We start from the raw sequence: 22,978 nt of genomic DNA on the forward strand, positions 1-22,978 counted from the left end.
GTTTTTCTTCTCTATAAATACAGACACCAATTTGCTTGAATGCTACACTTCCAATATAGGTCAGTTAAAATGGTGTTGGTTCTCTTTCTTGTCTTCTCTCTTCTTTTCCCAGCAGCATCTCCCCTCAGAAATATTACCCACAAGTCTTGCTCAAAATTTCTAGGTAAGCATTTCAACTCTCTTCCAAGGAGGCTGGGAGGTGCATGGGTTTCAGCTTTTACCTCAAATGTAGACTTTGTTCTTCAACCTTGAGGTCATAGCTTCAATCCCAGCTTTGCAGCCTAAAAAAGCAGTGTTTTCATCTTTCTCTTGCTTAGCCTCTTCTCTTGGGTTATCTTTCCCTCCTTTATTTTTTTTTCCTCTTTAGTTTGCCTTTGTAGTAGCTATAGAACCCTTTTTCTTTTTCTTTTGTGAGCTTTACTTGAAAGTGCTAGGTTCATGTGCTATTTTTTCCTGAATTATATTGAAAAGGCTAGAATTTCTGATTTTCTTAAGAGTTCTCAGAATACAAGGCATGGCCTAATTTTCTTCTGAGTAAATTGAATATTCTTCTTCTTCTTGTCTCTCTTCAATCCGTCATGATTATATCGACATCTCTCTCATATATATATATATATATATATAAAGACCAGAGGCCTTCCTTTCAAATTAAATAGAAGGCCTTTTATTTGTGATGGGATATTCTAGATTTTCTATCATGTTATTTAATATTCTAAAAATCCCAGTTTTGAAGAGAGACAAAACGAAAAGAAGAAAAATTTAGACCCGATATTGAAATTTTAAAACCCATCAGAGCCCCCCTTTTTTAGCAACAATTTACTGTCGGCTATTAGATCCAGGCTCACATAAGTAGGCTGTTCTATCCATGGTCTTAAATTTCGGCCGAAATCGAAACCGAAACGTTCCGAAACCAAAATTGCCGAAATTTACCAAATTCTGGTCTAGATTTCAGAAATTTCTGAATTTATTTTTACAATTTTAGTGAAATTTTCGATAAAATATTAATTTTTTATTTCTTTACAAAAATTTGGCCAAAAAACCGACATTTAAAGGGTTTCTACCGAATTTCGGCCAAAATTTTGGGATTCCGGCAGAAATTTCAGTTCCGGTGAGGACCGAAATTATACCCAAAACTGAAATTTAAAACCTTGGTGGTGCCTACCAAAATAAAGTACGTCTTTCTCCTCTCCCTCTTTAATATATCTACATGCCTACAAATATATAGATGTATGCATGATTTTAAATTTTGACAGAAATTTTGGTCTGAAATTTTGGGTTTCGGATGAGACCGAAACCAAAATGAAACATACCCGAAACGTTACTTTATTTCGATTGAAATTTCGAAATTCGGTCGTTTTCTTCTAAAATTCTAAAATTTTGGAATTTTAGGAAATTCGAGCAAAATTTTCTATTTTTTAATTTTTTTTATTATTTCCCTGAAATTTAGACTGAAATTAGGTAATTTCGGCCGAAATTTTGTAACAAATATATATATATTTCGGCCGAAATTTCCGTTTCGGTGAGGTCTGAAACCGGTACCGAAATTTAAAACCATGGCTGTATATGTTAAGTAATTGTACTCATATTTGCAGATGATTCATACCAATTCAACAATTCCGGCGCCATACACCTAGCGTTACACCATGCCCACGGCCCCTGCTCTCCGGTGGAAACGGGGTTGCCGCCGTTACAGTTCTCGGATATTCTCGATGGCGATGAAGCTCGTATTGAAGTCCTAAGACACAGACTACTACACAAAACTCATACAATAAACAAGGCTTCTTCTAGGCTGCCGGAATCCGACATTCAACTGACTCCCGGGCGTTCCGTCGGAACAGGGAACTACGTCGTCAACCTCGGCCTCGGTACTCCTCCCAAATACTTTGTCATGGTGGTCGACACTGGCAGTTCACTCACCTGGGTCCAGTGTGAACCTTGTAGGATATACTGCCACGCCCAAGTGGGCCCCAAATTCGACCCCTCTACATCACAGACCTACAAATCCGTAGCATGCAATAGTTTGGAATGTGCAGGTCTAGAGGCTGCTACACTCAACCCCTCTGCTTGTTCTAATTCCAATACATGTTTATACGAGGCGAGCTACGGGGATAGCTCCTACTCTGTAGGGTACCTTAGCCGAGACACCATGACTCTATCTCCTTCCCAGACCCTCCCGGGCTTTGTATACGGGTGCGGTCAAGACAACGATGGCCTTTTTGGTCAATCAGCTGGCCTTATAGGTCTCGCTCGCAACAAGCTCTCTCTATTATCTCAATTATCCTCTAAATACGGTAACGTATTCGCCTACTGTCTACCCACACTCTCCTCCGTTGGATTCTTATCTGTCGGCCGCAACAGTCTGTCATCAGGCTACGTATTCACCCCTATGCTTTCCAATTCTAAAGACCCCGTATTGTATTTTCTACGTATGAGAGGTATTACTGTAGGTGGAAAGGCTCTACCAGTTTCACCGCTGCTGTATACTCGTAGTCCTATGATTATTGACTCGGGGACCGTAATTACACGCCTCCCACCCGCAGTATATACGGCTCTACAAGGGGCATTTGTGAAGGGAATGATGAGGTATACGAGGGCCCCACCTTATTCCATACTGGACACTTGTTACAAGGGGAGTGGGAGGATGATGTCTGTGCCTGAGATTGGGCTGGTGTTTGAGGGAAATGCGGCAATGAGGCTGGGCCCCAGTAACGTGTTGGTGGACGTGGGTAACGGCGTTACTTGCTTGGCCTTTGCTGGGAACGCTCGGGCTGACGGAATTTCTATAATAGGAAATCATCAGCAACAGACGTTTAGGGTGGTGTATGATGTTACTAATTCCAGAATAGGGTTTGCCGCCGGTGGGTGTGGCTAATGGATGGATAGATGATTTAGATTCCAATCAAATTAATTCTCTATTTATTTGGTTGTCTTTTCTTTTTAATTTTCTCATTTTCTTGTGTTATGTTGTTTGTACTATATGTGAAAATAGGCATCAAAATGTGGCCCTAATGCTTATGTATAGGAAAATATAAAAATATCAATGATAATGATGGGGAAACAAAACTCCATGTTATTTCATTTTCATGGTGGGACAAATCTCTCTCTCTCTCTCTCTCTCTCCACACACACACACACACAACAGGAACAGTTGGTGGGCCCAACAGAAACCACTGGTGGAATGGTGGGCCCATCTTTGAACAACATAGGCCCCGCCCATACCACACTATAGGATAATCCAAACCGTCCATTTGATGGGCCATAAACGTAAATAGGTTGCGTCTCAAAATATTTTTCCATAGGCGGATCCTAGCCCTCCGATCTAAATAGAAACTACATCTTATGCAACCCCTATAGATTGTAGGGTTGTGATCATCCTATGGAAATGATTTTTGGGGCACAACCTATTTACATTGTGGCCCATCAAATGGACGGCTCGGATCATCCTATGGTCTAGACGGTACACTTCATTTTCAAAAATATGGGTGGAGCCTAAATTGGGCCTTAATGTTACTGTACGAACCACACCATAGGAGGATCCAAACCATGGACGGCTTGGATCATCCTATGTTGTGGACGGTACGCTTCCATTTGAAAAAAATCGGTGGGGCCTACGATTAGGCCTTAATGTTACTGTACGACCAACTCCTTAGGATTATCCAAACCATGGACGGCTTGGACCGTCCTATGTTGTGGACGGGCCTTAGTGTTACTTTACGACCAACTCCATAGAATGATCCAAACCATTCATTTGATGGGCCACAATGTAAATAGGTTGTGCCCCAAAAATCATTTCCTTAGGATGATCACAACCCTACAATCTATAGAGGTTGCATAAGATGTAGTTTCTATTTAGATCGGAGGGCTAGGATCAGCCTATGGAAATGATATTTTGGGACGCAACCTATTTACGTTTATGGCCCATCAAATGGACGGTTTGGATTATCCTACGGGGGAATGGGCGGGGCCTACGTTGTTTAAAGATGGGCCCACCATTCCACCAACGGTTTCTGTTGGGCCCACCAACTGTTCCTGTCATGTGTGTGGAGAGAGAGAGAGGTCAAATTGTGGGAAAGTGACATATCCTAACGTTTAACGTTAGCCAGCCGTCAAGGGGAGGAAAATATCCTACAAAAGGGGGGGGGGGAATATCAGCGCTAAAATAAGGCTTTTGTTTGTTTACCCATATAAGCCAAGTGGTCGAGGTCTCAACTATTATTATTATTTTTTTAATTTTTATTTCTTTTCACCTGCCATCCAAATTGCTTTGCCTACACACCTCATTGCTGAAAAATGGTGGGCCCCACTTTTAAGACGACATTGATTCAATCAAGCAGCCTACCAGCTAGCTAGAGTTTGGATCAGGAACAAGATTGATTACATAATCTAATCTTGTTACATAGGAGGTGGGTTTTGGAATCCTTAGCTATAGTTATTGATCGACCAACCACTCATTCTCTCCACCTTCAAGTAATCTTACTCGAAGAGAAATAGGAGTGTCAATGGACCTAGAAAATCTCATGGATCCAAAAGGTCCGAACTTAAATTGCATAAAACTTGATCGGAACAGAGCAGTGGCGGAGTCAGGATTTATACGTAAGGGGCGCAGGCTTCAAATTTTAAAGCGGGCATGGCCCAATTGAGTTAGGCCTATTAAGGAGTTAGGCCCAACTCAACAGGAGCAGCTACCCCCTTATGCTTCATGTAGCTCCGGCCCTACAACAGAGAGATCAGTTGGAACATTCTATATATTCGATTGGAGGCTCTAATGTATGAAAATATCCTTCATGTTACAAATGAAAGTGTACTGAAGAAGGATATTTTGTCATGGAAAAACACTAATAAAAAAGAATTGGTTTACCAGCTGCATACTATATACAGGAAGCCATATTAATGAGACACTTGGTCCTATATTTTAGCCCCCAATAACATTGGGATGTGATGGATGGGGAAAATCCTAAAGCAAATGTATATCTTCTTATCGTTCTCCAAACTGAAATATAGGCAGAAATGTCATATTAGAAATGCCACAACATGGGATTCGATCGTTTGGTCTCCCCCAAGTGATGTGGCCTACTCCCATTGGGGGAAGCTATGGTAGTAACCCTATATTGTCGGAAGGGTGGGACCAATTCAAGCAAACTAAGTGCAACCACGAATTTTGGACGTGATTTAGGTGGAAGTCCATAGCGAGCATTGGCCTTGGCTTTGGAAATGATATGAGATGCACCCACCAAACCACCACTTTTGCAACCAACTATGGGCGCCATAGACAAGATACGGGTGCAACTTGGCTCAGGTTTTGTTGCAAAATGAATTGGAATCAACCTAAAACCTAACTTGATTTCAGGGTAGAAAGATTCATTTCCGAATTGCTGGATTTTCATTTTCATGAAAGACAAACAAGAGAGAGAGAGAGAGAGAGAGAGAGAGAGAGAGAGAGAGAGAGAGAGGATTGGAGTGGAGTGAATCCTTGCAAACCTTATTCAAAGTAGGGTGGGCACCGTTACACGTACTTGTCCCTAATTTTATGCTCTATGAATAACAATAGATAGTGAGTAGAGTAGAGACATAAATGAATTACGAAAGAGGACAGACAACATGATGTCCTGTCTATGTATACTCACATGGCTGCTTCTCCACCCATTTTTTACATTTTTTACGCAACCAATGTCACAATAAAAACAAACACACGGCATGCGTAGGTAGATTACGACTTGTCATGGGACCCTCAAAGGCAAATCATGCCTGCCTACATAAATTCAGTCTTCTAGAATTGGGGCAGCCTACCAAAGGAGTCTAGAAGAGCTACTAGATGTGATCAATACTCTTTTTATCTCAATTAAATTTATATGGGTAATATCAATTTGGTTAAATTAAACATTAGGGTATGTTGCCAACCATGGAAAATAAATTCATGGAATTTTCATTGTCCAACGTAAGAGAGGAGAAGAGAAGAGAAGGAGGGAGAGCGAGAGATTTGAGAAGGAATCGTCAAGGCCCCGCTTGGATCTTCCTTTTGGTTTTTTTTCAAGTTTTAGAGTCGAATGGTATATGCTTATGGCTTACCCTCTTCTGATCCGATCAGATTTTAGCAGTGCAACGGAATTTCCAATTGTTTTGCTAATAAATGAGTTGCTCAGAGTTGTATATTCCTCTCCCCTTTGAAATCGAAAGATTCTTAGATGAAGATGTTTTATGTGGGGCAAAGCATATCACTCTGATGAACAACACAGCAGGCACATCAGAAATCTTCTTCCATAATTTATGTTTTCAAGTCAACTTAACATCAGAAATCTTCTTCCATAATTTATGTTTTCAAGCCAACTTATTCAAAATAATATAGTAAGGCAAGAAAAAACTTTCACAATCCCATTTACCTCTAAAACTACACTCCGCCGACGCCGAAAATGGAAGTTTGGCATTGGGGATTGTTGCATACCGCGTAAGCCAACATTTCAGGTAGGTCTATTCCTCTTTTACTCACAGTCACGCATCCTCTTGAAGCGGGTTGCACATTCTTATGTACTGAAAACAAGCGACAGATCCTTTTTCATCTTATGAACAAATGCAGCACAGACAATACTAACAAGTGATTGTTATCAGAGAAGGGGGTATAGAGGGTATTTACAGACCTTGTCTAGAACTCCTGAGGTTGCCTTGTATTGGGGTGCAACCCATTTCTTTCTTCTCTCTGCTAACTCCTCGTCCGTCAATTGAACATTCATTCGTCTCTTTTGAACGTCAATTGTGATTATGTCCCTGTTCTGAACCAAACCAATTGGCCCACCATCCTGCAACAGATCCATCCATCCATTTCTCAAGAAAATGTAATCACAAGTTTTAAGTAACATGGCTCTTAAATAGAGATTTTGCCACATGAATGTCTGTGTGTCTGTTCTTATCCATGTGGTGGATAAGTAAGGATCATGGTGTGTAGTTTGGTGAATCTAAGAGTGACGCATTGCATGTTTGACTCAAACTATAGTTGCCAAAGAGAAGCGATACGGGAAGTAAAAGCAAGAAACAATGGGTTTAGAAAAGAATAATTCGGCAAGCTATGTGTTTAGTGTTTAGAAAAGAAACAATTGCAAAAAGCTAAAGTTCTAAAGAAAATAAAGAGGAAACATGCAAGAAGCGTTATTGAAGGTCAACATCAAGCATGTAATAAGCCTCATTATATAAAGAGTAAGGTTGTAGTCGGTTTAGGTTAATGTAGGTAAAGATTTCTAGTGAAGAAGGATAATTACAAGTTTTAGATATTTATGGTTTCACATGATTTATTTGTGTAGACTAAATGTTAAGTTCTTGGAAAGATCCATATAAGTTCCATTTCAAAAATAAGATGAGCTTTTAAGTTTTAAATACGCTTATTTGACATTAACAAAAGGGGAAAACACACTTTTAGAAAAAAATAATAATCAACTAAATAGGAAGCGTACTTTCAATTAAGAGCAAACACATTGAAACTGTGTGGGCTTCCCAACATTTGGATACAAGAACTACTTAGGGTGTGTTGGGCAACGCTTCTCATCCTTGCCTAAAAAAACGGATGGAAATGGATTGATGAGAATCCGTGGAGCGACTCCAAGCCGTTCCGCAGAATCCCATCCGTTAGCCGTATAAGTAGCGTAAAGGGGAGAAAATTTAGGAAACGGGCTTTCGTGGGCCGGTGAGCCAAACGTGATTTTTTAGGATTCTTTATTTTTCATTCTCTACGGCAAAAATATTGGCAGAAGCCATTCTAATGATGGTTGCCGAACATACCCTTAGCTTCCAAAGCGAGCTTTCTATCCAACTAGGAAGTTTCTAGTAACTACGGCTCAAACAAATCATAGAATTCCCCGAGTCACTCTTGTGACCTGAATAATTTTTGAGCTTATATTTGTATATACATATACTAAAACCTGACAGTTTAAATTATTGCTTTTGCTCCACCAGTGTTGATAGATTATAGTCTCTGTCTGATCCCAGTTCCCTGCCCAACATAGATACAGTTAGCTATTTTTAATCCACTTGAAACTGCAAGGTCCGATAGACAACCCTTCCATTGACTACAATGAAGAAAGTTTTTGTGTCCTGTGTGACAGCATAAAAAATTTGTGACATGTTATAGTGGGGTTGAAAGGTGTGAATGGTCAAATTGATCTGGTAAATAAGTACATTTGTATTGCTCACAATTGCCATCCCCACCAAATTACATCAGCTAAAGCTAGCAATTCTTTGAAGTAGCTATTTGGCTAGTAGAAAGTAATTCATGGATAGCAACCCACTTTGGAAGCTACATGACGCAAGACCAATACAGAAAGATTATGTGCCGCTCTGATGTTCTGATACCAAACTACTGTAGGACGGGTACGAAAAGATCATTTTACGTGCCGCTCTGATGCCAAACTGATGCAGGACGGGTACGGAAAGATCATTGTACAGATGCCGCTCTGATTCCAATTTGATGCAAGATGGCCATAGAAGTGGTGTTCAAGAAAGTATACGATTGGAATGGGGTCCGTGGGATTTTAGTCTAGTTGCTGGTTTTGGACAATAAATAATAGGGGTGCAACTCGGGTCGGGTTGGATCGGGTTGAGGCCAACCCTAACCCAACCCAACCTGAGCCTCGGGTTGAGAATGGCCAACCCTAACCCAACCCGCCTCTAAAATTTTCAACCCTAACCCATCCTCGAAATCGGGTCGGGTTGAGTCAGGTTGGTTCGCGTTCACCTTGGGCTAAACAGAAAAATATAATAACCCAAAGAAAATCAATATAAAATTAGAGGATGGAGGCCGGATTCGGTCGGGTTGGGTTGCCAAGGCCTTAACCCTAACCCAACCCGAAATTAAATCGGGTTGGCATGTCTCAGCCCTAACCCAACCCAACCCAACCCGAGAAAATGCCAACCCAACCCGAGCCAAAATCGGGTTGAACCCATCGGGTTCGGGTTGAGCCTGACCCAAGTTGCACCCCTAACAAATAAGCCCTGGACTGTTATGACTAGTTTATAAATACTAAGGGGCTGTTAGGACTAGTTAGCAGCGATGTAGGATGGGTACAAAAAGATCACTTTACGTGCCGCTCTGAAACCAAACTAATGCAGAACGGGTATGGAAAGATCATCATACATGCCGTTTTGATTCCAATTTGATGTAGGATAGCCATAGAAGTGGTGTTCAATATAGTATACGATGGGAATAGGGTAGGGATTGGGTCTGTGGGAATTTAGTCTAGGTGCTGGTTTTGGGCAATAAACAAGTTCATGAGTTAGGACTAGTCAGCACAGGTTTAAGGGGTAGAATAGTTCGAGTGGATGAACTGATCGCAGGTTTAGGATTGCTTTGAGAGGGTTTAGGTCAGTAATGTCCAAAATAGTCCAAAAGGTGGATTTCCTGGGCTTACAGTCAATAGGGACTGGTTGTTGAAGAAAATAGGATGGTTAGGACTGTTTCGAGGATGGTGCAGGGATTTTCTATATAGACTGTAGGTTGAAGGGTTAAAGGAGCAGGGTTAAGGATAAACGGTGAGGAAAAGCAAGGTGGATCAGGTGGGTTTACATTCAATAGGGCTATTTGAAGTCACCAAGACTGTTTACTGTCAATAGGGACTGGTTGTTGCATAAAATAGGATGGTTTGGACTGTTTAGAGGATGGTGCACGGAATTTTTGGGTGTAGAGGCTGTAAGTTGATGGATTGAGAGAGTACACTGAAGGAAAAAGGTGAGGAAAGGTGGAGATTGGAGGGTTGGGTGATGGATAGGTATGCGTGTGGGAGGCCTTGCGGCCAATGGCTGTGAGGTATATTTGCAGAAAGAAGAAAAAGACAAAGAAGAAAATAAATAGACACAAAACTTGGGCTCCAAGTCACTAATTCGATAACTTGGGACTATTAAAAATAATTCCTATAGCTTGTGCTCCACGCCTAACCCACAAATTATAGTAGAACTAGAATTTCTAGCTTAACTAGAACTCCTTATGTGGACATCTCCCACCACCGTAGACTAATAGACTTCTTTCAAGTCGCAAGGGTGGGTCCTGAGGGTCAGTTAAACTTCAGTGATTGATTAAAAGTGAGTTAATTACCCATATCACTTATGATTTCGTAATATACTTGTGGTTCATATTTTAAACACCTAAAACTAAGTGACATTGATGAAAAAATGGTCATTGTAGACCAACTATAACTTAAAAGACCTAAAAAAACACTTATATGACACTTAAAATTAAAATATGGGCCACAGGATGGTCCTCATCCCCAAGGTTTTAAATTTCGGACTGAAACTGAAACGTTCCCAAACCGAAATTGCCGAAATTTACCAAATTTAATTTTGGCGAAATTTTGGATAAATATTACTTCTTTAATTCTTTACAGAATTTCAGCAGAAATTTCAGTAATTTCGGCCGAAATTTCGGCCCATAACACCGACATTTCGAGCCATTCTACCGAATTTGGCCAAATTTTGGGATTTCGGCTGAAATTTCAGTTTCGGTGAGGACTGAAATTACCCCCGGAACCGAAATTTAAAACCTTGCTCATCACTACATTTAATTCTGGGACACAAGAATGTGTCAAAAACAGTAAGCAAAAGGTTAAAATACCTGAGCTTCAGGGCAAATATGGCCTACAACAAATCCATGCGAGCCTCCTGAAAATCTACCATCAGTCAACAAGGCCACGTCCTGTAGTATTTAAAACAACTTATCAAAAAACTTTTTTTTCTTGGATTGATACAAAAAACATTCGGTTCAGCCAAACCGAAAAAAAGAGAGTAATTTATTGGATCAATAGCAACATGACTGCATAGTAACAAGCAACTCTTATCATTTCAATCTTCCACAGGGAAATGCAAGGCAACATAAATGTAAGCTCATGACCAACTAGTGTTCTTGACGGATACCGAGTAAATCCAATTTTTGATATAAATTATTGTTCAATACAAAGGTATCAGTAGATCTTTCATGTTACCAAGAAAGTATCTCGTTCAATACCAACATATCATGCTACAAGTCAAATACTGCAAGTACTTGATTTGGTAGATCACAGGAAGAGTAACCAATACCCACTTGTAACGAGGTCTTTCCTTGGCCAATTTCTTTCACAGGAAGAGTAACACCTTGGCCTTTACCTTGGCCAATTTCTTGTCCGAGTACGAGTTTTTAAACGCTGGGCTAAACTAGTGATCACTAATCACAAACAGGAAAAAAAGATCACTTAATACGGGTTGAATGAGGATACCTTTCCAAGACCAGCCCCCATTATATCACTTGATGGTGTTAGCATTTCAGGCATGCCAGGTCCACCCTTCGGTCCCTCTCCTCTAATACCAACAACTTTGCCCAATTGCCCTGGAACATACAGATAATATAATAATTTGAATTGTCAGTCTCATGAATGTTCTCTCTCCTTTAATAAAAACTTCTCTATGTTAAGGCATTCGCAAATGTAGGACATGCATTCTTTTCTGTATTTTTCTGGTGTGAAATGATTTTACGTCATCTACCAGGGTAATGGCGTAAAATTGCGAATAAGGTTGCTCCATTGTCACCTGGTGGTCACGGGTTCGAGTCATGGGAACAGCCTCTTTGCAAATCAGGGGTAAGGCTGCGTACATCTAGCCCTCCCCAGACCCCGCAATGCCGGGAGCCTCATGCACTGGGCTACCCTTTTTACCAGGGTATTGGTTACAAGCTTGCAAATGGCAGGTTGACAGCCAAGGAAGTTGTCTACATTCGTTGAAAAAGCATTACCGCTAGAAACTCTGAAGAGATTAACTGAGAGATCTTCAGCCAGCACACTATCAGTTTGGCTGGTGCAGCACCCACTGCTAATTAATTAATCAAACATAAACATACTCTAATAAAGTTACTAAAGTTGAAGCAGTTTTTCACATATAGAGAGTTTACAAATGCCAAATCAGATATACATACCTTATAGCTCATATGATTTTCTGAGATAGCTGCTAAGACTCCTCGCCTTCAAAAACAAGAGCAGGACCTGCCAAGCATATGCCCCATTATCTATTCTATCAAATTGTTGCTAAAATGATACAAAATAATCGCAGAATTCAAGAGATAGCAAGAAGGTAGAAATGTTATAGAATACAGTACCAGAGAAATATAAGCCTTCTTTCCCATTAATATTTGACACGGAGCCCTCTGGTGCTATATTGCCATAGAAAATCTGGATGTGGGCTGTTGACTTGATAGGGTCTTCTATTGGTCTTATTATTCGCTGGAAAATAACAAAATAGCAAACTTCATATTCAAATTGTGCAGGATTCATATCTAAGAACCTAAAGTGTTACAAATTTACTATCTTACCTGACCTTTGGCTAAAGGATGGGCAAAAAGTGCAAGTACTTCTATTGTCCAACCCGAGACTGTACTTAAATTATATAAAGTTAGCATTTAGCAATAACATCAAGGAGCAGATGAACAATAATATCAAGGAGTGAAACATCCACCAAATTTACTATGCATACCAGTTGAGCAATCCCCATCTAAAAGCCCTTGCTCCCAAAGATAGCGCATGACTGAAGGTGTTCCGCCAATCTATAACATAAAAGTTTATCAGCCAATCATGAGACTCCACAAGCCATATAATATAAGAAAACACTAGAAAAATATACAAAATGATAGAAATTAACCATTTAAAAAAAAAGAAGAAGATTGAAATTAAATTCCTCGACCATTCATATTTGTAACGACCCGATTTCCGTCGTGTCGCTACGAGCAAAAGAAAGTAAAAATCATGGAAATATTTTTTTTTTTTTTTTTTTTTTTATACAAGCATCAACGACGATCCCGATAGAATCTTATTACAACTTAAAAATGATACATGACGTAAGACGTCAAAATGCAAGGACTCCAGGAACGAACTCTCTGATCACACAGTCCCTTATCCCATGGTTCCTTCATTTGCAAATGCTCCGCCATCTAATGCCTCAACCCCTGTGGTGGAGGAATCAACGTCAAAGCAGGGTCATCCAAAGACCGAGCAAAGTAAAAGAGACAATAATAACAGTGCATACAATATAATCCACATCCTCAATAATGTCTAGAAACAATATAATAAAGATTACAATGCCCATGGCAATATAAATAAAAGGAATGACAATAATTTCAATGTATGCTATGCATGCAATAATTATGAGACAGCACATTCCCCAGGTACATCCGGCTTTTCCCCCAATTATTTTTCTGTCAGTTCTTTTCTGACTTTTTCATTTTATTTTATTTTTTTCTGCCGGTGTCCTTGCCGCACGGCTAACCACTACCCCTGTCTGAAGGTAGTGACGTTATGGACTTGGATTACGGTCTCGCATTTGCCGAGCCGGGGATACTATCCCTCGGGGATACTTTCCCTTTTTGGTTGGTTTGCCAACGAAAGGCAGTACACGCTTCTCGCGTTGGCCTTTGGACCTTAGGTCCCAGGATGATTCCACCACACCCTTAAGTTCCCCTTCACTTTCCCCCATGTATGCAACATGTATGCAATTACTTACCTTTGCCTTTCTTCCTGCATTCATTTCAATTCATTTGATTCCAGCATTCATTTCAATTCATTTGATTCCAGGCAAGCGAGTATAAATTCACTAAGCAGGTATTTATCAGGCAATTTATAAGCAGAGCTACATTGCATAGACAATTATATTGAACACCATTACAAGACAAGGTCTAGCTGTCACCTGCCTTTTCTTATAGTCGCAGTAGGACGAGATGGCTCCTGTAGGCAAATAAGTGAAATAGGTCAACTTATTTTAGTCTAGGTCCTTTTAAATGTCCTCATGCCCGATTAACTTGGGGAAAATGAGTAATGGCCGATGATTACCCACCTATGAGGCCATTTTTATATTTATATATATATATATATATATATATATATATATATATCTATTTTACCGGTTCTTACAATATTCTACAGACCTTGTGTAAATCCTCCATGACGCCTCATCACTAACCTTCTGAAAATCATCAAGAGTCAATTCCAGACCCACGGACGTGCAAAGGGCACAAGCATCACCAATTATTAGACACAGGTCTCCATATAGCAATAGCAATCAAATGTAGCATGGCATTGGTAGATCCACCAAGGACCATAACAACAACCATTGCATTGCGCAATGATTTTTGAGTGATAATGTCTCTCAGTTTCAAACCCGATTTTATCAATAACTCTAGATGCACGCCAGCTGAATAGCACTCAATCAACTTCAACCGGTGTATTGCTGGTCTTGAAGTGCTTTACAAGATATGAAAACAGGGATTAAAATAAGAAGCAAAACAAAAAGCTCAATCGGTGTGTACACAGCTTGAATTCAAAAATAGAGTTTCAAGAAGGACAAAGAAATGTTAAAACCCTGCTTGGACACAATTTCTACCTGTAAGGAAATGTCATTCCCATCGCCTCAATTGCACAAGCCATTGTATTGGCTGTGTATGTGCCACCACAAGCCCCTGCTCCAGGGCAGGAATTCCAAATAATATTCATTCTCTGATCAACACTCATTGACCCACTAACAGTCTCCATAGACCTACGAAGTGTACCAACAACCCCAAGGAATAAATTTCAAGGCTTGGAATATTGCTTAAGAAAGCAATGATGAGTAATGAAAAAGCAGTAATCTTGAGTCAAAAAATAGCAATGGAACTTCCTGTTTTCTTGTTTCTTTGAGTGGCACTAGAATGGCAAATTCTCAGCTACAAGTACTTATTATCTGAAAACATATAAGCCAACGGGCTCACAACAGATCTCAAGAATATGAAGTTCCGCATTGACCTTATATCCTCAGACAATCACATTTTGATTATAACAAACATGCTCCAGTGACGCTGAATAAATCTCACAACAATTCACCTCTAAAGGCTTGGATTTCTTGATCATTCTAAGCGATACTTCTTGAACCACATAATACAAAGATTTGAGTCCTCGGGTGTTTGTTCATGAGAAGTTTTTCAATGGAAGTTTAACTTAGTGATGCACGACAATACCTAATTTAGGGAGGCTCCTACACTCCTAATGGGTAGGGGTGGGCATGGTTCGGTTCAGTTCGGTTCTGGCGTATACCTAGAACCGAACGATATGCAATCAGTTCCAAGAGTTGGGAACCAGTACTGAACCATATATCTTTGGAACCGAACCGAACCAGAACCGAACTTGATCTGTTCGGTTCAGTTTTGGGTTTACCCAACCTTTACTTTATAATTTTTTCGACATAACGATTGAGATTTTATTTGTTTTTAATTACTTACGATTAAAACTTTATAAGGCAAAGCAAAACGTTGAAGGGGGGTGAATTTATCCTCAAGCAGTAAGTGTAGATGGTTAGAGTCCAGTAGCCGAATGCATCACTAGGTTACGCTCTGACCCGAGTAGCATGGGGCACGTGGAATCCCGTGTGAATCAGCAAGGACCACCTTGCAAGGCTAAATACTCCTGGGTGACCGATAGCGAAGTAGTACCGTGAGGGAAAGGTGAAAAGAACCCTCATCGGGGAGTGAAATAGAACATGAAACCGTGAGCTCCCAAGCAGTGGGAAGTCTAAAGCATTTTTTTCTCACGGAAACTGTTTTTTTTTTTTTTTTTTGGGAGGGGGTGGGGGGGGGGGGGGGGTGGGGAATATGATCCTACTTGGTTCTCGGTTCCAGGATCCCAAACCCAGAACCGAACCGCATTCTCACGGTTCCAGGAACCTAGAACCGGAACCGAACCACCAAATCCTAGAACCGAACCGGCCGAATAGGCCGGTTCGGTTCAATTCTTCGAGTTGAACCAGATTTAGACTAAAAGGGGTTCAAAGCATGAAAATAGTAATAATCAATGAAGAACATCATAAAAATTATCAACAGCAGTGAGGGGTTCAAAGCAGTCCAGATTTAGACTAAAAGGGTGCTTCAGTAATTTTACAGATCTGGAATTTTGGGGTTATACTGCTGTCCAGAGTATAGTTATGATCTAGAAAGGTAAAATGAAGTAAATCTAGGGTTTAGGGAGGGGTCTTGATGGTAGGTTTAGGCTAGGGATCTCAAAAACTAGTCTTGGGGACCCCTATTTTTCGTGAACTACAGATTTTACAAAATAGAAAAATCACTTCATCAAACCTAATGACGCCAAAAATATTACACCTTGGGATAAAAACGAGCATTAATGGAATTACAACATGAGGAATAAAAAAGAGGTGAGCTAGGGCAAATGTAGAAGCTTGAAAGAAGTTTTAGCTCATCGGAAAAGATTTGAATTCCGCTGTGATTGTGCTAATAATGCACGCATACAAACCACTTCCATCTCAAGCAAAATTATCCGGAACGGCAAAATGGAAAGTATTTCAAAATTTACATAACGTAGTGCTCTTCTTCCTTTGTTTTGGAAGGCTAGTTTACAGTCATAAAGATTCCTTGTTAAGCGACCAAAATCATGAAGACTTTAGAAAAATTAAAAGGTCATAATCATGAATTTCAAAAGTCCCAATAATAAAGGTAGAAGGCAAGTCATATGTATACAACATTTCCTAAACACTAACCTTACCAGCTCCACCATAGACCATGATACTGGGTTGATTTAACCGTCCCATTGCCATAATTGTCATAATTGTACCTACAATATGTAGAGGCGCAAAAACTCAGATTCAAAATGCACAGTTCAACTTAACACAAACTACACCATAGGGGTAGGCTTTAGGAAAAAAAAACAGATACAAACAAGATGGTTTTCATCACTCATCAAAATATTATTGAAATGGAAAAGAAAGCATGCTTTGTCAAGCCAACCTCAAACCACTAAGGCAATCCAAATTTTGGTTACTGATTTAGAGAGTATTATTACTGGCAGAATCAACATATGGCACAAAACCCAAGACCAAAAAGAAGTCAACAAGAATAAAACCCAAAACCCAACAGAGAGAGAGAGAGAGAGAGAGATTAGGGTTTACGGTTTAGGAAAGAGAAGATGTTACATTTTTGTGACAGGCAATGGAGATGTTGGCGTACCAGACGGTGCCTTCTTAACCCTCTCTTTGACTTCCTGAAGAAGGGTCCAGAGGTGCCTGTTAACTTACAAGTGTGACCCCCTCGTACCAGACGGTGGAGATGCCCACCTGGGGTGTATGGGAACTGCATTTGTAGAGTTCTTTGAGAAGGTGAGGGGAATGATTCTGTGATTTGAGATTGGGATCTGGGTTGTGCGTTTACAGTGGCGCGGAGGAGGGAGTAAAGGAGGAGAGATTTGGGCGTGGAGGGGCTAAGACGGCTAACTCCTTCATGCTTGCTGCCTGCATAATGCCTCTCTCTCTCTCTCTCTCTCTCTCTCAGAAGGAAACATTATTATTGAGCTGGGGTTATTGTTTCTTCCAATAGTCCCTTTTGCCCCCCCCTCCCCCGCCGCATTACGTGCACATCCCCCTTATAACCCACCTTAAAGTGTCTCCTTCCTTCTTATAACCCACCTTAAAGTGTCTCCTTCCTTCTAATACTCTCCCTCCCCCCCATGTGCTCTTCCAATAACCCCTTTTGATTCCGGGTGTCCCAAGTAATCGAAAGGGGCGGATATATAACTTCACTTTTTTTCTTCTCTCATTTTTAATGAATAAGACAAAATCTGCTAAAAAATGAGCATATATGTGGCTCTGCATAACTACTCAGCAAAAGAGCGGCAATCTCATATGAATTACATGAATAAGACAAAATCTGATAAAAAGTGTGGACATGTGGCTTCTCTCTCCCCATTATGCACCGCACCTTTTAACTTGATTTGACATAAAAAAAAGCATTAAAGTCCGCTCACAATTCATGTTAAAGGGGGGCGAAAAAATCATCAATGGATAGATATCTATGCTACCCTATTTTGACAATAGAACTGCTCTTTTACAATTTAGTGATTGGATGTGGATAGCAGGTTGGGTATTTTAAAACAAATGAGTAGTGCCCTTATCAATATGTAGTAGGGCTGCAACTCGGGTCGGGTCGGGTTTTTTTTCGGAAAACCCACGATTCCCAAACCCGGCCCTACCCGTGATAAATCTGGGGTCGGTTCGGGTCGGGTCGGGTTTTTTCACGTTGACGCAATTTTTTAAGGAAAATTCTTGTTTGGCAAGGCAACTCAACTCATAGAAGCAGAAATTACACTCACATTACACTTGAATCAAACAATGATGTAATTACACTCACATTACACTTGAATCAAACAATGCTGTAATCAAACAATGTTGTAATTACAATCAAACAATGCTGAATCAAACACTTGAATTAACTCAACTCATAGAAGCAGAAATTACACTCACATATAGTAACAGTGGGTGCGTGGGTTTTCACTTTTAACTTTTAACTAACAATAGAAAAAAATGTACATACTATAACTTATGTAACTCGGGTCGGATCGGGTCGGGCCCCTTCAAACCCGGCTCGACCCAAGATTCATGCGGGCTTTTGAATGCTAAACCCGGCTCGACCCGAAACCCATGAAACCTGAACCCAACCCAGGGTATTTTCGGGTCGGGTCGATGCGGGTCGGGTAAAACCCGGCTCGAGTTGCAGCCCTAAATTATGTAGCAATGTGGACATAAAAAAATTAGAATTTAGGCTTTCCTAAGAAGCAAATGACTTCCACACATAATCTCCCAAATATCACTCTAGTCATGGCTTACAAAGGCCATGTAATTTCGATGATAAGTGTCTATTCCATCTTCTTTGAGAGGAAGGGGAAGAATCCTGGAAATTGGTCTACCTAAAAAAGGTGGCATCTTTTATTCAACCATCCTGACGTGTTTGAAAGGAAAAAAAGAAAAAAAAGGAAGAGAGGGGAAGAAAAGCAATGTACAGAACCATCTGTGTTAGTGGAGGGCGTGACATTTACATTTTTATATCCAGACAAAGCAAATAGGATTTTAAAATAAAAAGCTGTTAAATGAGAAAAATATAAAAAATGTAGATAATAAACACAAAGGGGAGTGATAAATCGACTCCCCATATGTCTATCTCTCTCCTCTGGGTTAGAGAGAAAGAGGAGAGAGATAGACACATGGGGAGTCGATTTATCATTTTGGGGGGTCGATTTATCACTGCCCAAACTCAAATTATGTTATTAAATGCTGGTACGCATGTAGATATTATGTTCCAAAAGTACCCTCACTTTCTTAGTAAAGTACAAACATATCCGTACCAAAGTTGGGTGATTCTCGAACCACCATTTGTACCCCCAATGGATAATTGAAATGGCAAGAATGGTGGTAGATGGGTAAATTTGTCCGGTCCAAATGACTTTTCTCTAGGGTGGGGCTCACCAAATCAACGGTTTGGAATATCCCGTTGTCACAGGGTATGTATGGGAACCAAGTTTTCATTCCAAAAGCACATTTTATGAGGAGTTTTGCTTCTCAAAAGTGGAGTTGCTTCCTTATTCTGCGCTTCATTGAAAGATTTCACTCTTATGATTCTAGGATTTCAGGCTCTTTTGGAATGATTTTAGGAATCATTTTTTTTGGCCCTCCATTTCTGAAGTTTGACTTGGTTGACTATCCCAATGACTATATTTTTTAATTTTTTTTGGCCCTCCATTTATGAAGTTTGACTTGGTTGACTATCCCAATGACTATATTTTTTATTACCTCTATTTTACTCTAATTATTTTCCAGCCCATCACGTGGTCTCCCCACTCACCACTCTCTCACAATAAGTAAATTAGAAATTCCACGAATGTTCTTTTTCATGGTTAAAACATTCCCAAGGGGATGTTTGGATACGCGGATTTTAGAATCCACATTTTTAGTTTGAAAACAGTGTAAAAGAGGCTTCATGATCGTTCTGCTGTATGTTATCTTGGCAGCGTTTCTTGGATTTTAAGTAAGAAAACCAGGTTTTAGAAATCTCATGATGGGGGAGAGGTTTGTAAGAACAATGCTTGGCTCCTCAACGTTGCGCAGGAGGTTCTTGCACAACTCACTAAAAACAAGAGAAAACAGGGGGTGTGGAAATCCACATATCCAAACGGAGGTTCCTGCGCCACACCCCCTGCTATTTAGTGTATTTTAGCGCCTTGCACAGGAGGTTCTTGAGTAACATTGCGTAGCCAATTTTTTTTCGGTTTGTAAAACCTAGTTTTCTTACTTAAAATCCAAGAAACGCTGCCATGACAGCATACAATAGCCAATCATGAAGCCTCTTTTACACTATTTTCAAACTAAAAATCCACATATCCAAAGCCCCTTAGAGTCTTGAAGAAATCTGAGTCTTGTGAAAGTCTAAGGGGATGTTTGGATGCATGGATTTTATTATATAAGATTGTAAAATCCTAGATTTTACAAGCTAAAGCCCGGGATTTCAAAAGCTAAAACCGAGATTTGATACATGGATTTAGCTTATAAAATCAAGGATTACAATCCGTCTTAAGGAACTATAAGAGTCAAAAGCTCTTTACAAATTTCTTTGAAATTGCAAAGGAGGTTATGGAGTCTATAAATAGCATACGTTGTTCATCGCAGTAATCAAGAAATACAAGATAAATTAGAAAATGAAGTTCTTGTCTTTCACTTCCCTCTTCTATTCTTAAAATATCTTGTATTTTGCTAACAAAACATATCCATTAATATGTAAAGAAATGTTTGAATTTCCTCATCAAGACTTTAGGCCAGTTTGGGTTGAAAGAAAAACATTTCTGGCAATTTTTTTTCCTTTCTACAATTTTGAGGGAAATGATATGATTGTGGATAATTTAGGGGGATATTATCGTAAATTGAAGGTCCTTCTAAGTATAAATTGAATAGGGTTGGTTCAAGTCATCTTTTTTGTGTGTGTGTGAAAAAGTAAGAAAATTAGTTATATTTTTCCTTTTCACACTTTTCCAGAAAATTCCTGCAATCCGAGCAGGGCCTTAAGGATCAAATGTTTGCCTCCCTTATCATCCACTAGGTTCTAAAAATTCAACACAAAGCATCATGGAACTACTCCATGAAAGTGAAGATAAAAGGGGTGAATAAGGTTATGTCAAACTGTTCTTGAAACTGTCAGTACACCGCTACATCAACTTAAAAACTCAATTTTTATGCCAATTTTAAGAAGGTCTAAATCCATAGATAAATTCTTTTCCTTCACCAAAGTCATTTGGAAACAAACACAGATACCAAAGAATAATAACATCAATGTCTTATGAAACAATTGTTAGACTATGTGAGATCTCACTGTTGGATTGGATTGAGATTCACCGTCAGATCATCGTGGTGGTAGATTAGGCAAGTTGGTTAAATGAGGTAACCTAGCCAGATTAGACAGCTAGTTATATTAGTAATTAGGTTAGCTTAGGATATTCTATTCTTATCTAATTACTAATTTAATCTAGCTGTCTAATCTGGCTAGGTTACCTTATTTAACCAAATTGCCTAATATACCACCATGATGATCAGACGGTGAATCTCAATCCAATCTGGTATGGGACGAGATAGAACCTAGGCTAGTATGGTACATGTTTAAAGTGCTTGGTGTATTGGTTAGGTACCTAGTATTTCATATCAGTGCACCTACCACGTCGAGTTAGAGAAGTGGTGACTTGTGGAGAGGACTAACTGGAAAGGGCTACATGGTATAGAAAATAAATAAATACTAGAGTGAAAGATACCGCAGAGTAGGCTTGTCATAGAAGGGGACACATGTGGAAAAGGCTTGTTAAGATACATAAGATCGGATATGGTAAAATCTAACTACTGAATCATTTTGTTGGTAAATTAGGCAAATTAATTAGATTGGGTAACTTAGATAAATTTGGAAGCTAAGTTGGATTGGCTTTATCCCTTTCCATGGTTATCTAGATTCCATTCCATGTTTATATCTAAGGGGCCGTTTGGATACACGGATTTTAGAATCCGGGGTTTCTTCAAAATTGTAGCTAAGAGACGAGAGAAGAAGCAGACCAGCCGTCGTATTTGACTCGTTTTTGACTTCTCGCCATTCTTTCCGCCAGCAAGAGAGTAGCAGATCCTCTCATATTTCCAGGTTTTAGAAATCTCAGGAAACGAGAGAGATTTTTAAAACCTGATTTTCTCACTTAAAATCCAAGAAACATTGTCAGGACAGCATATATATAGCAGCTTGATCATGAACCCTCTTTTACAATGTTTTAAAACTAAAAACCTGGATTCTAAAATCGGTGTATCTAAACGGCCCCTAAGTATTTTATATAAGCACCGATTGAGATTAATGTCAGCATTCGATATTATTAAAATCTTTTATATTTCATCCGGGCTAATTAGAAGGAAAAAGACAGAGGATATTTCTGCGGTCCTAGCTTGTCTTTTCTTTTTTTAATTGGCTTGTTAGAGCTTTTTGGGAACTGTAATAACGTTTTGACAACCTTTTAAATACTAAAGGACAAGAAGTTTGCCTAGAAACATCTAAACATGGTAGTAAACATGGTAGTGCTGATTTCATTTCACTTTTTCAATTATATGTTCTCCACAGTGAAAACAATTATCGGTTCTCCGAGTAAAAAAAAATCAGGGTTACTAAGAAAGAGCAAGAAAGAGCATTACTCTAATCTCAATAGTCACTAATGCAATGTGGTGCTTAGACTAGAGTGAGAGGGGTGCCCAATGCTCAATTAGTAGCTTTGAGTGGCACCATTAGAGAAAAAGCTACTCATATATGTTTTAATAATTGCACTAACTTACCTTGTCTTTTATTGTTTAATAATTCCTAAAAATCTCTCAAAAGCCAATTAATAAACAAAGACAAGGTGATTTATTACAGTTATCAAAACATGGCAGTGCCCATGTCAGCTGCCAGAAAAAAAAAAAAAAAAAAAAAAAAAAGGAAAAGAAAAGAAAAGAAAAGGTTACAGGATTTGAAAACGGGTGTTTATCGTAAAAAAAGAAAAAGTAGTAGAAACAGGTCATCTTTGCTGGGGAAAAAAGAAAACCCTCCCAAATTAGGGGTAGTGTCGTCCACAAATAATAATTTTCAGGACGAGAGCATTTTCGTAGTTTTGGTGAAAAATAAGGGCTTTTTCATCTT

At 39.5% G+C, this 22,978-nt stretch overlaps 1 protein-coding gene and 1 pseudogene across 2 annotated transcripts; one reads left to right on the plus strand and one right to left on the minus strand.

Annotated features, from left to right (window-relative positions):
- On the plus strand, positions 1-3,078 carry LOC143855715 (aspartyl protease family protein At5g10770-like). Its single transcript, XM_077365799.1, has 2 exons — positions 1-163; positions 1,593-3,078. The coding sequence occupies exons 1-2, from the start codon at positions 40-42 to the stop codon at positions 2,870-2,872; spliced, it is 1,404 nt and encodes a 467-aa protein (XP_077221914.1). The 5' UTR covers positions 1-39; the 3' UTR covers positions 2,873-3,078.
- A 2,971-nt stretch (positions 3,079-6,049) lies between these two features.
- LOC143856611 (dihydroxy-acid dehydratase, chloroplastic-like) lies at positions 6,050-14,516 on the minus strand (annotated as a pseudogene). Its single transcript, XR_013238290.1, has 12 exons — positions 14,368-14,516; positions 14,146-14,228; positions 13,913-14,027; positions 12,469-12,538; positions 12,308-12,366; positions 12,095-12,218; positions 11,915-11,981; positions 11,223-11,402; positions 10,586-10,666; positions 6,633-6,791; positions 6,378-6,525; positions 6,050-6,217 (listed from the first exon to the last, which is right to left on the minus strand). The product of XR_013238290.1 is annotated as a dihydroxy-acid dehydratase, chloroplastic-like (transcript).
- Between the last annotated feature and the right edge of the window lie 8,462 nt (positions 14,517-22,978).

Source organism: Tasmannia lanceolata, unplaced genomic scaffold (genome assembly GCF_043159265.1).
Source record: "Tasmannia lanceolata isolate RefF3 unplaced genomic scaffold, GAP_Taslan_0.1 ptg000023l, whole genome shotgun sequence".
In the NCBI taxonomy this organism is placed as follows: Eukaryota; Viridiplantae; Streptophyta; class Magnoliopsida; order Canellales; family Winteraceae; genus Tasmannia; species Tasmannia lanceolata.

Excerpts from the sequence above, each read along its gene's own strand:
- LOC143855715 (XM_077365799.1), top strand. The coding sequence starts at position 40 with ATGCTACACTTCCAATATAGGTCAGTTAAAATGGTGTTGGTTCTCTTT. Across the intron at positions 164-1,592 it reads GTCTTGCTCAAAATTTCTAG|ATGATTCATACCAATTCAAC; the intron begins GTAAGCATTTCA and ends TCATATTTGCAG.